We start from the raw sequence: 15571 nt of genomic DNA on the forward strand, positions 1-15571 counted from the left end.
ACAGATAATGAAAAAAGACAAGACAGTGGGAGAAGAAATGGAAACTGTTTACTAAAGGCCACCTGGAACATGGGATGTGCCAGATTGTGACTCACCCGTCTATGGTAAAGTCCTCTGTAATAACCCCCCTCGACCCCCCTCCCTATCCTCTCAGTCTGCAACTGCACTATAAATCTCACTCCAGTCGATTAGTGTGCCCTTAGCAACAACTAACACACAGTCATGAAATTTTAACCAATGCCATGAGTTAAATCAGGTTGAGAGGTGAAGGCAGGGTATCTCGCAGCCTGTCTGTTGATCAGTGTGTCTGGCCCGGCGAAATAAGCCCTGTGGCTTCTTCACTTTCAGTTACACCAGAGCTCAGCAAGCTGTCCTCGCTGGCAGTATTGAGCATAATATTGACCAGAGCAATGCCCTTTGCATGGTTAATTAAATGATAAAGACGGAATCAAACTTTAATAGAATGGTCCCAAGTTTAAATCAGGAATATGACAATTTATTGAATCACCTGTATTTCTGTGTCAGCTGTGTTTTAAAGGGGTGAACATCAGATTTAACACAGGTTTCTGGCACGTTTTTGTGTCTATGTAGTACATTTGCTCTTCAGGCTTTCCTCCATCAATGCTGAAATTAGTGGTTGTCATCCTTCAACAATTTAAGATTGAAAAATATTGTATTCGCCATATTTATTAAGTGTAACTGCAGATTGTCACTTATTAAAACCAGACCACTTTCAGGAAGGGATCACGACTGTCTGGTGACTTACAAGATGACTCAATGTTGTTCTTTGCAAACGACTATTCCAGACAGACGGTGTGGGAAAGTTCGGAATAAGACTGCTAATTTGTTTGGCTGCTATTTGTTATTTTTTTACTATCCGGGTGTAAACCACACAATACTAAAAAGCTACCACAGGTTTCAGTTTTTCCTCTTTACATATTTCAAAAAGGTTCATGGCCTCTTTTGTAAAACACTTGTTCCTGTAATAGGCAACCATAGGGTAACATAATTGTGACTGATTGGTCCACAGGGATATTGTCTGTCATTGATGATAGGATGACATGTATTTACTGTTGCCTTGTTAATTATACATTGGTGTCATCTTGTACTTCAGCAGACAGCCGGTGTACAGTTGCTTGTCATCTTGCTATGAAGATACAAGTTAATGTTTCCGCAGTTTAGAAAACATCTAAAGCAGATACACAAGGTAATGTCAAAAGAGTAACACATTCTTTTGATGTGCAGCGCATAAATGAGGATTTTACCACGATCAAAGAGTGCAAATTTCAACCTCTATGATTCTTACAAATGTCCTCCACCCACATCTGGACGTAGCAACTGATTTCCCCTTGGTCCATCACAGGGGAAGAAGTAGAGCTGGTTGTTCACACATGACCTCTGACCTGCCACTGGGGAGCCAATGGGGGAGCAGCCTGTGTCTTGGGAGCTCTTGCCCTCTGATGTGATGGCTCCAGGCAGTGGGCTTTGCGTGAACCCATCCCCCATGGCACCCCTCGCCACTAGATCCTCTGCATTATTCATGCAGCCTGAGATGGGGTCGGGAGAGAAACAGAATATGGAAAAGGAAGCACCAAGGTTCAAGACCTTCTCAGATCACAAGGAACTTCTGCTTAACCTCCCTTGAAGTGGCGAACACAGGGATAGAGCAGTTTTTTTTTAAGGAACTGGATCTGAAAGCAGGAATGGAGATCAATGGGGGTTCCCTCGAGGCTTGGTGGAGATCGCATTCACTGCAAGGTGATTGGTGAATCAATGTGGTTCCCATGGTTCACTTTGCCATTGTGTGAACTGATCCTCCGTATTGCAAGTGATACTGTCTTATGATCGGTTGAGTTGCTCTTATGTTAATGTTGAACCAACGAAGTGTCCCCCTGCAGAGATTGTACATACAACATCATGCCCATTTATATGTAAACATCAAATGCAAATATTGGAGAAGCTACATGACACAAGCTCTATGAGGGTCAGAGATCTCCTATTTGATCTGCTGTTTACAGACACAGGTCAATACGATGTATTTATAGCAACTTTTAGCTTTATTTTGGTGAGTGCCTAGCATGGTATCTCCCTCCATTGCTTTCCAAATACACTCAGACACTAAGTATGATAGGTGATGATTAGTGAAAAGCATATACATGTTAAGCTGTTAATCCCTAATGCACACCATGCAACCTAACAACAGTACACACCCCAGCTCTTAATACAGCCCTGCACATAACCTACTAATTGCATAATTGCCTGATTTGTTTTAACTGACAGTGGTGCCCTGGCCCATGACAGGACCATCATTTGCTCATCCTCATTGTCAGCAATTTGCAAGGTGGATACCCCACTACACACCCACTACACAACATCCAGCGCCACAGTATTAGTGACAGCCATGAATTAAGAATGCATTGCAGAGGCAGAGAGATGAATAAATACAGTCGTTGCTAGGTTAATTCTGAGAGACATGGAGGCAGGCAGATAAAATAAACTAACAGCAGCAGGCTGTCCACCAGATAAAGTGGGTACTCCATCGTCTCTCTGCTGTAATTATTGGCTAATAGTCATTAACCTGGCAAACAGAGGTTTAGCTGTATTGTTTAAAGGACTCTGGGATGCATAATGACAGACTAATATGTCATAGCACTGGGGGAGATGGGGGAGGGGTGGATTAATGAGATTTTACTGGAGGGAGTGTACAAGGAGAGGTGGGGCACGCCTGGAAAATATAGGGGGAAGAGGGCCACATTAAGCTAATTGGAAGATGAGTGCCTACTTGTAAAAGTGCTTCTAATGGCATATTTGTTTCTCTCGCAGCATCACAAGGCTAATGCAGGGGAGTGGAGTTGTGAGACTTACTGTAGTAAGGACTACAGGGGCCTGTGTTTGTCTGCAAATGTGTCAGCTCATACTTTAGAAGGTCATTTGGATACAATGCATGCATATTATTTCTCATCTCTGTTTATTAATTGTTATGGGGGTTATCTGCATTTAATATTTCTGTCTATAAAGTGATATATTGCGAAATATAGTTGTTATAAACAAGATACTGCAGTGGCTTATAAGAAACAGACATGTATTGAAACACTTCTTGGCATGAAAACCAGTAGTAGTTTCCACATGGACTGAACTTTAATCAAGTTTGTCCCCTCACATCTTTTTCTAGATCAATTCACTTCATTTTTGTATTTGAGTTGACTCTGTGCTCCAAGCTCGACCTCAGCCCAAACGCTCGTTGACTGCCCTCCAAAACTCAATTGACCAGTGAACGACGAGTGCTTGGAAAGCCTCCTCTCAGACAGGGTCCAGTGCAAAGCAGAACTGCTGACCTGTTCTGACAACTGGCTGGCCCTTGCTAACACTAATGGGTTACAGTTTGGCCTGTGTCATTGTGTTTTGCCCTTTGTTTGAGTTCATGAGTGGGGAAGTGGAGGCACAGGGTAAGACAAGAAGAGGATAAAATAAAGAGCCAAACGATGTTTGATTCAGTCAGTGATTGACAAAAAGGCTGGATAAACGCATGTGGGTTTGGAGAGCAACTTCAGTCAAGTGATTTTGTTGATGTGTATAAACTTGCAAAGCTTTCATTAGTTTTATTTGATCCTATTACTTATAGCTTGAGACTAATCCCTGTAATTTTATCAATGGAGCTCTTATTAAAATGACCTCGTTTTTGAAGCTTGTGGATCTTATTTCAATCTCAATTTGACTGACAAACATCAAAGTGAGGCAGTTAGGAAACTGATATTAGGATGTCTTGAACTGGATGAAATGTAATTTAATCTAGCCAATCATCCAAAAAAATGCAAGTTCTTTCTACTACTGTTTAGTGCTTATGAAACACAGACATTAGAATAATACACTTTGACTGCATTTAATATTTTTCATGCTTCTAATCAGAGTTCTGTACGAATGGACGTCAAGCTGATTTTTTTTTTTTTTTGTCACTAGATAATATTAAAAGATGGATCCACTTCTTAGAACTACAGTTTCTTAAGAAATGTGGTTGTGGAACTATTTAAAGATTCACTTTCTAATTTGCTTTCATTTTTTTGTTTCAATTAAATCAAATGGAAATACTAATGCCCAGATGGCCATGCTGTATGAAATAATAGTGCCCAGGCTAGAATTTAAAGTCATACCTCCAGGCAAAAGCTCCAGAGCACACACAGAATGAAAGTGTAAAATGTTTTTTAATGTATATTTAACAACAAATACCCCAGTGACTATTGATGTTTCGTCTCAGAAGAATCTGTTTCTCCAGTATATCTGAGGGCATGATATGAAACCACTCGCACTTTTATTTTTCTCTGTTTTTCTGCTCTTCTTCCTCTGTGTCTCTCCCGTACTATCTCTCTTTCGCTGTCTCTCTTTAAACATTTATCTTCTGTTTTCTCCTTACAGGCCCTTTGTGCTTTGTGATGTTGGTTTTTACAGCTTTTTACTCGCCAGAGTTGCCATTTATCTTTTATAGATGCCAGCAGCTAGGAGCACATACGAAATGTTACCATTTCACTGTGACTAATTGTCATCGCTTGTGTTTCTCCCTTGATGTAACTTGCGCCTGGTCCCTCAGGAACCTGTGTGCGAAATGAAGTATTTACACTCCGTCTCTCTCTCTATCTACTTCTATCTCATTCACGAAAGCGTTCATAACACACCATCTTATGAAACAACAGCAGTGCCAGCAGTTACTGGATCAGGATAATTTTGTTGAGAGTTCTGTCATCAGTGCTATTAAGCTGGAAGAGATGTGGGTTCATATAAGAGGACAAGAGCATTGGGTCAGACGGTCATTGCCTCAAACTCAGTATCTCAACCACAAAGTCAATTTTTAGGCTTTGCCAAAATTCTTTTTCACAGAATCCCTTGCCATCTCTTGATGTTTTTAAATGTTCACATTTGCAAGGAGTCTAAGTTTTTTTAAAATTTTTCAGCCATTAATGACACATCTCCAAAAGACGCTAGCCAAGTAAAGTTCTCTATTTGGAATAACGCCCAAGTCCCATCGGAGTACTTCTGTACTCTTAGAGTGGAAACTTTCTCAACATTCCCAAGACTCCAAAAATACAGGAACTTGAACTGCCAAGGGTTATTATAAATTATCTGTTGTTAATATTTATATAATAAAATGGATAGTGTCCCAAACAACATTGTTGTTTATTACAAAGTATTTCATATTAATATTTAAGGTGGAACAAGTTGTGCATACTAACATATTTATATGATTAATATTTAAAGTAACACACGTAAAACATGTATCCTTTATACCTCACTAACACAGAAGCATGATAAATATGCAGCCTGTCAAATAAAAGGAACACAAGCTCAATGGCACTGTCAAGGCACTCAAACACAACCTTAAATAAACATGAGGTTTTTTTCTTTAAATGTCCAAAGCCATTCCCTGATACGAAGTGTAGCAGTCCCATCCTCCCTCGAGCATTTCACAGGCTTAGGGATGGAACACACTGAGAAAAATACCCGCTAACCAAGGTGCGATTAATGGCTTACATTAATGATTCTATTATTTCTGTGAGACATTTTTTCCCTTGCTCAGACAATAATGTAAATATCTCTAGGTACTGTCTGTGTACAGAGGGAGTCCCAGCAAGAGTTCAAATCTTTTTCAAAGCTGTTTTTTTTTTGTCAGTCTCACTCAATGGAAGTTGCAGAGACCTGCTAATCGCTCCACCTCAGTGCTTTTTATTTGTTTGCTTGAGACTCAATTAAACTCTTGCCTACCCTCATCACTATGTGATTAAAGATCACATTTGCAGGGCTGATTTATAGGAAAAAATAAACGAGTGAAAAGTGGCTGCCAAAGAGGGATAGTGGAGGGGGGTGGTTCAACAAAGCTCTGTTAGTTACTTGTCGCTCCAGGAGCCTCTGAATTTCATGAGCAGAAAAGCTTGCCCTCACAAACTAACCCCTGCTCTATGTTCTCCTTTGACCACACTGATTATGCACAATCAATAACGGTTTGTATTTCTGTCTTCTCTTTTGTCTCTTCTGGGGCATCTAGGATGCTGCAGGCAAGGTGCTGGACCGCTGGACCATCATGTCCCGAGAAGAAGAGATCATCACCCTGCAGCAGTTCCTACGCTTTGGTGAGACCAAGTCCATCGTGGAGCTGATGGCCATTCAGGAGAAGGAAGGTCAGGCAGTTACAGTTCCCTCCTCCAAGACAGACTCCGGGATTAGGACATTCATTGAAAGCAACAACAGGACCCGCAGCCCGGGGCTCCTGACACATCTGGAAAACAGTAGCCCATCCAGCATTCACCATTTTGAGAATATTCCCAACAGCTTAGCCTTTCTCCTGCCCTTCCAGTACATCAACCCAGTGTCTGCCCCCATGCTAGGCTTGCCCCCCAATGGCCTGCCTATGGAACAGTCTGCTCTGCGGCTCCGGGAGCCCAGCCTGCCAAACCAAGGTGAACAAATGGACACCAGTGACTCAGAAGTGTCCCTGTCACCATTTCGTACAGGCCAGAGCCCGAGTCGTGGAGCCCTGGGAGCCCTGAACAACAACATTGAACCTAAAACAGAGCCCAACAACAGGGCATCACCCATCTCACCAACCCCTTCAACCCAGCAGGCGCAACAACAGCAGCAACAGCAGACACAGCTCCAGCAGCAACAGCAGGCAGGCCAACAGCAGTCCCAAAATCAATCTCAGCAATCCAACAGCTTGAATGAACACCAGGTCCACCACCACTTCGTAAAGGACGAGCATTCTAAAACCATCAGTCATGCTTCCTTTAACTCCAAGATGCATCGCATGCGCCGCATGGGATCCACCTCACGCAAAGGCCGTGTGTGCTGCAACTCTTGTGGCAAAACCTTTTATGACAAAGGTACACTTAAGATACATTATAATGCTGTACACTTGAAGATTAAACACCGTTGCACCATTGAAGGCTGCAATATGGTCTTCAGCTCACTACGCAGCCGCAACCGCCACAGTGCCAATCCCAATCCACGGTTGCACATGCCGATGCTGCGTAATAACCGCGACAAGGACCTCATTCGTGCCAATTCAGCGCCTGGTACACCTGTCATCTCAAGCACCAAGAATGGTGGCTTCACACTCACCAGCCCTGGAAGGCCACCACTGGGCTTCACTACTCCTCCAGTGGACCCTATGCTTCAGTCACCCCTGCAAAGCCCACTGGTGTTCCCCACCCTGAAGTCAGTGCAGCCGGTCCAGCCAGTGCCCCCATTCTACCGTACACTACTGTCCCCTGCGGACCTCTGCAGTCCTCCAGTGTCACTGCCCACCAGCCCCATCCTGCCCACCACCACCAACAGTACCACCCTGATGGACCAACAACAGCAGATGCTGGCTGCAGCTGTGGCTTCAAACAATAATGTTCATATGTCAGAGGCAGGACCCATGTCTCATCGCTTACATACACATAGTGCCAATCACGACGTCACCACAGGAAACACAGACCCCACGCCTAAAAAGAAGCCTCGTAAATCTAGCATGCCAGTGAAGATTGAGAAGGAAGTAATTGATGTGGCAGATGAATACGACGACAAAGATGATGACGACGATGATAACCTCCATCATAATCACCACCATCACCAGTCATCTCTTCTTCACAACAATATCAAAATGAATGGTAATTGTAACAGCAACAACAATGGTGGCAGTGGTACTGGGAACCACAGTGGTGGAAGTGGGCAGCAATCTCCTTCCCAAGATGAAATGAGCCCCGGCCTAGCTCTGAGAGGCATGATGAGACAGAGCGAAGATGAATGCCGGGAAGGGACTGGCAGTGACAGCAGGGGTGGAAACGATCTTCAAGGCTCAGGCGATCTACGTTGTATGGACAGCTTCACCTCTGAGGACCAGGACCATGAGAGAGACTTTGAGAATGAATCTGAAACCTCTGATTCCAAGATGTTCTACCGTGATGAGCTGATAGATGTGGAGGAACAGCAAAAACACATGAGTGGCGGAAGGGGTCTGGACAAGGAACAGAATGATGAGGGTGGTGAGGAAGTTGATCTGAGAAAGGAAATGGAGGGCAAGGGTCATTCCTCACCCTCGCCTCATCAGCCCCCTATCAAGATCAAGGAAGAACTCAACGATCCTACTTACGACATGTTCTGCATGGGCCAGTATGGCCTCTATAATGGAGGCATGGCCGCGGCCGCTGCCGCTGCTGCAAGCATGGCTGCTCTGCATGAGAGCTTCATCTCTTCAATGGGCTACGGTGCCAGTCCACCCAAATTCCCTTCTTCTCATTCACCAGAGGGAGACCCATGCTCAAGTCCTGACCCCAAGATCTGCTATGTGTGTAAGAAGAGCTTCAAGAGCTCCTATAGCATGAAACTGCACTACAAGAATGTGCACCTCAAAGAGATGCATGTGTGCACTGTGGCTGGCTGCAACGCTGCCTTCCCTTCCCGGAGGAGCCGAGACAGGTTAGTGCTACAGATTGGTCATGCAATCATTTTATTTCAATGTAATTGCAACAGTTACAGGTAGGTTCAATGGAAATGTTTAATTTGGTCTATTAAGATTGAAGGAATTGCACTACATAAATCTACATAATATAATACTTTTTTGGAAGGATATAGCAGTTTTAGAAATGTTAAAACACAGATTAACAGATAATAGCATTTTTGTAAGAGTTATGCCTTTTCATTTCATGTTAATGAAACAAGATTTAGCTGCAGTATTGCATTACTGTATGACATTTACCTGGATAGCTTTCACTTCACATCTTTCAACTAATTCAACAGTAAATTGATTCAGGGACATCTGCTCCTTGTCAAGTCAAAGTTCAGAAGAGTAGGGTGTCAGGATGCGAAACCCATACACACACATTCAAACAAGCACTAGGCCGTACACATCCATGCAGCTGCAGTGTGTTGTTTACCTGCCCTCAGTACCTCACCTTGTCACAGGGAGGTGAGGGCGCATATATTAACATTGACAGCGGTTTGTCAAACCACTGCATTTATTAGCGCATTAGGAGGTGAGGCCAGCCATACTCACCTGGGCTTGTTAGCACATATCAGTCCCACACACTCACTCTGCAGAATATATATACTGTAACAGCAGTGGCAGCAGATTGATGCCATAACACATGCTTGAGGTACATAAGATCACTTGTGCCCTGGGCTAGCACAGGCTCTCTAAGGGATTACAAACAACAATTACTTGCATCATGGTATGAGTATTCTGAAGTTAAATTGGCCAGCATTCAATCATGGTTAAAGGTAGAACTTCTCTTTCACAATCCTTTATACATAGCTAGTGATCATATAATAATATATAAAGGCAATCGAATAAATTACAGCTGTATGGAAATTCAAATTTAGGCTTTTGTAATGCACAAAATCATATTCCCTTGCTAATCATGTAAACAACGTTGGTCGATTGTTCAAGCTATCCAGTCACTCACAAAGCAGGGACATGTAAAATGGCCCTTGGCACAAACTATACATTCCCTCACTCTCTCATGCTCATACTCCTTTTCTCTTTAATAGAAGTCAGGGGCATAACCGAACAGCTCATTCTATTCTTTAGGGGGAATATAAATACTATACATATACAGAATATATATTTATCTTGTACCATCCATGACAAGTGACACTTTTATTTAAATAAAGGGCAAGTTGCAACACACTGCATGTTTCCAATTGGCAAACAAATCTTCCCAGAGGGGGCTGTATATTTTTACTCAGTGTTTTGTCTCACCCACACACTGGCTCTGCCCCTCCTCATCTCTTCCTCCACCACTGCTACCTCTCTCCGCAGTAATTCACTGCTCCTTTCCAACCCCAAGTCTTTTATTACATTTGTTGTTTTGGTGGCATCTGTTCCTACAACTGTTTTTTTTATTAGCAGCACGTAAATAGAGCAGGTGATCCTGGGACTCTATCGGAAAGGATGTGGGAGGGGGACAACAAGTTAACAGTAGTGAAGGTGCAACCCTGCTGCTTACTTGACACAGCTGTGCCAACAACAGCAGCAAGATGACCAGTGCTAACTGTTACAATAGCATGCATTGGTCAGTTTATTATCTCACCTCTATTGATAAAATTTTAGAAAAAGAGAATGCCCAAGGCATGACCGGCCTGCAGCGCAACATGTTCATGTATGCGCACTCACTTGTGCACACAGAAACACACAGATGCAAACACACAGGATATGTGCAAATAGATAACAGAGAAAACTATTTGTATACACCTTATCTCTTTGTAATTAGTCTCATAATGCTGTGAAACTGTTGTTGGATATCAACAATTACCTGCCTTATCTGAACTTTTAAATAGCAACAGGAGAGCTCCACTGTGCATTAATAGGGCAATCCAACATGATAAAAGAGTTCAGTAGTAGATAGGAATTACACCTAAGAGTAAAGTGACATTAGTAATCAGCGGATATTTCTCAGATTTTAATTGGTGCTGAGATAGATACTGTGAATCAGACTGTTTAAATTTCTACAGCTGCTCCACTTTTTTGTCAGTTATCTAATTTTGATCCCTCATACTAGAATCTGCTGTCATGATCCCACGATGGTTAATGGAAAACTAAATGAGGCAACAACAAAATATAATAATCAGAACAGAAGAGATGGAAAAGCTGTATTTTCACAAATATGCAGCCAGGTGTTTAGTATCAAAGCCAGGGCTGAGTGGAGTGCTTTAGACAGGCGCATGGGGATCAAAGATTCGACCGTATTGCATATAGAAAAGGTAACACCTCAACATGAACTCTTCCTATGCTCAGTCTCTTCCTGTGTCAGCTTGGATGTGTGAGTGTGTGATAGCTTGACTCCTTGATGGGAAAAACACCAGCATATAAATGCCATTTAAACACGTAAAGTGGCAGAACATATAGGAGATGGGGATAACTTTGTTGCAATGAGGGACAATTGCTGCTGTGAACATAATGCATCTTTGATACAGTATAGCTCTGGGTGGGTGAGACCTAAGCACACTATTGTTTCCATACTTTTTCTTTGGGGGGATAAATTCCTGATAGCATATGGGACGTATTACTCTGCCGCTGGTTCAAACAGGGAACAAAACAACAGAAAGAAGGGCACTGCATAGCTGGAGGAATCCTGGGGCTTTGAGGCGAGTCAGTGCACGAGATGGGCTCTCATCAAATCTGTCCCTGGATAATCCTCTAATGACATAATGTATGTTTGAGTGTAATGGTTGCAATAAAATGGGAATATAATTTAGTTGTTTTCATAAGAGCGTTTGCTCTGATAAGATTAAGAAACTGCACATGCGAAGATATTTGCACAAAACAATGTTGAGAATGTTTATTACAAGTAAATTAGATAATCAAGTCTTTCTCCAAATTAGATTTTTTTGCCGTCAGTTACTAGAGTAGCGATTATTTGGTTTACTTCAGACATAAAGACATAACCCTTAATAATAAAAAAAAGAACTCTTTGAATAATAACCACATTGAATATTAATAAGCGGAAGGTAAACCAGTGGTTATTTGTTTTTGTTTTTACAGCTGAATAATATATTCCAAAGCAGCCTTTTAATATGGCGCCCTGCCTGGTTTCGTCTTCTCAAAACCTCCCAAACAGCTGTTGACATCCATCAATAGGGAGGTACCTCTGCATATCTGATTAGTCCATTGACCGAGTGAAAAGCCAAAGGCACATAAACACACCATCAGACACCAGCATCAAAAGCTCCCGTATCAAAGTGAAGAAGAAAACGGAGGAGAGGTCATTTGATCTACAGAGAAAAACAACCAAGAGCCAATGACATTGTCAGAAAATGTGCAGCCACGGAAAAAAGTATCACTAGTGTTTGTTCAGTTTGGCTCCCTGCCCTTTTTATAAGACCGTAGGACTTTATACACACAAACATTAGTGCACAGGAAAACTGCACATGCACACACTCAGGAATACAGGAAGGGATAATTTAATGTGCCCTTGAGCAAGCATGTAATGTGTGTGTTTTTGAGTGTAAAACAGATACCAACACTAAGAGTGTGTGTATGTGTGGTTTTACAGCGGGGTGTTTTCTCCCAGCCTCCCAGCCGCCTGCTGCACGGAGGTAAATGATTGCATATTTATTGGGGGGAGCGAGCAGCGTCGGCAGAAGTGTTGAAGAAGCTGCATGATTAACTGCTGGAAAGACGCGCGTACCAGTAATCATCACCATTATTGGCCTCGTTAATCATATTTTTTAAACCGTTGACAAGACTCGCCTTACTTATCTCATTTTTATCAGCCTACCACGCTTCTCTTTTTTTTTAACCTTCACTCAAACATTTTAACCTGCTCCTATGTCGCTACAGCAAGTACAGTAGGTGTCCTCCCTCTTCCACATTCCCATGGTGCAGCGGTGCGCAGCCCGTGGTCCCTGCACGGGCCACTGCAAACGGAGAGAGTGAAGGTTAATTATGTTGGAGAGTCTCTTTCCTCCCTTCTCCTTCCTCTCTCCGTCTTCCTCGCTTTCCCTCGGTCCCCTCACGGCATGTGGGCCCAGCTCCGCTGCTTCACAATCAGCTCTCTGTTTGTCTCTTATAAACAAAGGGCATGCTGCTTATAGAGAGAATATATTAGCAAAAGCCACTCACCCCTGTTCAAAATATCTTCTGATTAAAACACAGAAACTTGAAGTATTAGCTCCCTTTGGTTTATCGTTGGCAGTTTTGTTGTGATGAATTTTGCAGAGTGTAAGGGTAATTATTTTTATTCTTAGATACACCCATGCAGGCACACTTCAAGTCTTCTGCAAGTCTCCAATACAATTGTAGTTGTAAAACTGCAAGAAATTTTGTACATAGAAAATGTTTTTCATGTTACATTTAATGTCTATGAACTCATTTACTTGAGGATCCTCAGATCTTTGTTGTTGAAACAATGCAAAGTAGATATAACAGTGACAAAGAGTGATAAATGCTACAAACACTCTTGTCCTCCCACTTACACCTAAAACCTCATAATACACCCCGAATGACAGGAAAGACAAAGAACCACTCGTGTCAGTTTAATACCACTCAGCCTTCCATCTCATTTACACATTATGAGTCATTTAGACAACATACACACGCGTATACACACACGCACGCACACACCCGCACTGACACAAAAACAAGGGCAAGGGCCATCAGATGAACCTAAAGATGATTAACGCCGTATGGGACAGGCACACTCTCGCTCTGCCTCCTCTGCACAGTCAAAAATGGGCTCTCTAGAGGCCTCCCCCATCTTTTGGGCAAAGATGAGACTGTCAAATTGGTTTGCCAGCCACATTACTGGCCAACAGGGAGGTAGAGATGGTGGAAGGAGGGGGTGTGGGGGGGGCACACTAAGGAGTTGGGTTTGGGGGTGGAAAGATAGAGCGTACTGATGTGGAGTGATGGAGGTGGAGGGATGGAGAGGAGTGGGAAATGGGGCAGAAAGTCTAAATTTGATAAATGAAGGGATAAGTGCATTATGCCCACTGTGTGTAGATCCAGCTGACTTATTTTGATTATTTAGGGCAAGGAGGCAATGCCAACACACGAGTTAAATAATTATGTTTATGCAAATGATCATAAACTGGGCTCTTTTTCTCCTCTTTAGCTGTTGAGATTAAATCCTTTCCAAATGATTAGAAATGATATGCCATAAAGTGACTTTTTTCTTCCCTTTTTTCATTTTACATATCTGTCACATAGATTTTAAAGAGAGACTGCAGTATTAAATGTGAATATTTTTCATCAGATTTTGTTGTTGTAATATTCTAACAATGTGGTGTGCATTTTGAGTATTTAAAATGGCTACTGTAGCTCTAGCGCAGACTACTTACTGCATGATATTTAGCATGTTTGACTTTAATATCTACAACTGAGATAGCCATGGTTAACTTAGAGCTTATTAGCAGTGAGAAGGTGTTGTTATAGAGATGGAGACATGTTGCAAAGGACCTGCCTACCTGAGCATCATCAACAGCATCCTGAACTTCAGGTTTAATTGAGCAAATGTGGCCCCTTTTTTACGTCAAAGCCTGTCGGCTGGTATCCCTGCAAAATTGCTGCAATATTGATCCCTGATTGACGCATATTTCAGACCATCTTAAAACACTCTTTCCTCTCACAGCAAAGCGTCCACACATGTATTTGGCTAGACAGGGATACAGCACCACAGACATTGAATCATGACTCCCATATTTTAGCCATAAGCTAACACCATATGGGTGCAACTGTTATATCAAAGGATAAAAAAGAACAAAGGATTTATATAGTCCTTTTGATCGAAGTCCGACTATATGGAAGTAGTATATTTTCTGTTGTACACTCAAACAGACAAAAGCACGTGCAAACACACACACGCACACACACATGCAGTGACAGCCACGGCCAATCGATTTGCCACGCTCTCTCTCCTCAATGCTGACGATGCTTGAGTGGACGGGCTCCTGGTTGCCTGGTTCACAGAAAAGGGTCCCTCAAATGAATGTATTTTTACCTCTTGCAGGACAATGTCGGATAGGGAAGTAAATAATTAAAGGAAAGGGACCCTTTTTGACTGCATCAACCCTGCCACTGCTGGTAAGCTCTACTATCCATTGTGACTCCATTTTTGCCCGTCCTGCTTAGGATGACCGTTTTCTTTTCTTTTTTTTCTTTTTTTTAATTTAATTTACACACATGTGCCCTCCCTGCATGGAAACCCCTCACATTAAAAGGCACTGAGTGTTTGCATATTATTCTTATTTGATGTAAGTGCTGACCTGATATGAGAGGAATGGGCCGTGTGTATGTCGTATTTGACATCGGTCATTAGTTGCTTAAGTTTCCTTTCTGTGTTATGCAGTTTTGGTGTGACGTGTGTGCAGTGGGTCCCTTTGTTTTCCAACTTGGCAGCTGTGAAATTGGAGCGAAAAAGCATTGAATTAGATTCTCCAAGCCCATTTCACCTTGCATCCTTTAGCATGGCTTTGTGTGCTAACTGAAATCCTCACTAATCTTATCTTAGCTTAAGCATGGCACTTTTACTTAGTTTCCTTCATCGGCTGTAGCACACTGTGTGATACAGTTTGCCTTGTGTTTGGGGAAAAATGCCCATCTTAATTAAATCCAGGGCTACATAAAGACATGTTCATTGAGGTGCTCGATTAAGCCACCTCCAATAGGGAACGAATGCGATAATGCTGTCAGGGCCTAGTGCTAATATGCTATCCAGTTCCCCTCGATTATCACATTACCACAGCTCGAATCAATTGATAAACTCCCATTCAATATGGTGGAGTATTTAATTGAGTCAGAGTCTATTGGATTTGAGGGCTGTGCAGTGCAGACATGCTGACAGCGGTAAACACTAGCAGGATGCTCTCTCTCTCTGTGCAATCTTCGAGCACTTTTCTGTGGAGAGCTGCAGGGGGAATTTCTATCTCTGCGTGACTGTCTGTGTACCCCGACTGAGAGTAACAATAATTACACATGTAGTGGCTCTTCTATCGAGTATCTGTAGCCTGGTACCATTTAAAAGAATTAAGACAATATGAAAAATATATTTTAAGTAAAAATATTTTGTATTTGAGAGGTTATCTAAATTCTTAACACACTGGCAGC

At 42.4% G+C, this 15571-nt stretch overlaps 2 protein-coding genes across 4 annotated transcripts in view; one reads left to right on the forward strand and one right to left on the reverse strand.

Annotated features, from left to right (window-relative positions):
- The window catches only part of bnc2 (basonuclin zinc finger protein 2), a 165690-nt gene that overhangs the window by 144325 nt on the left and 5794 nt on the right, over nucleotides 1–15571 (forward strand). For all 3 annotated transcript variants that reach the window (XM_084344180.1, XM_084344179.1, XM_084344181.1), the window contains one exon: nucleotides 6032–8445. In XM_084344180.1, the coding sequence (XP_084200306.1) occupies nucleotides 6032–8445 (2414 nt within the window). The remainder of the gene's footprint in view (nucleotides 1–6031; nucleotides 8446–15571) is intronic.
- Nucleotides 621–15571, reverse strand: part of LOC311251659 (uncharacterized protein) — a 97938-nt gene continuing 82987 nt past the window's right edge. The window contains exon 6 of the mRNA XM_084344214.1: nucleotides 621–1547. Within this exon, the coding sequence (XP_084200340.1) occupies nucleotides 1303–1547 (245 nt within the window). The 3' untranslated portion in view covers nucleotides 621–1302. The remainder of the gene's footprint in view (nucleotides 1548–15571) is intronic.

The sequence above is a fragment of the Pagrus pagrus genome, assembly GCF_965226575.1.
Source record: "Pagrus pagrus genome assembly, chromosome: 2".
Classification (NCBI taxonomy): Eukaryota; Metazoa; Chordata; class Actinopteri; order Spariformes; family Sparidae; genus Pagrus; species Pagrus pagrus.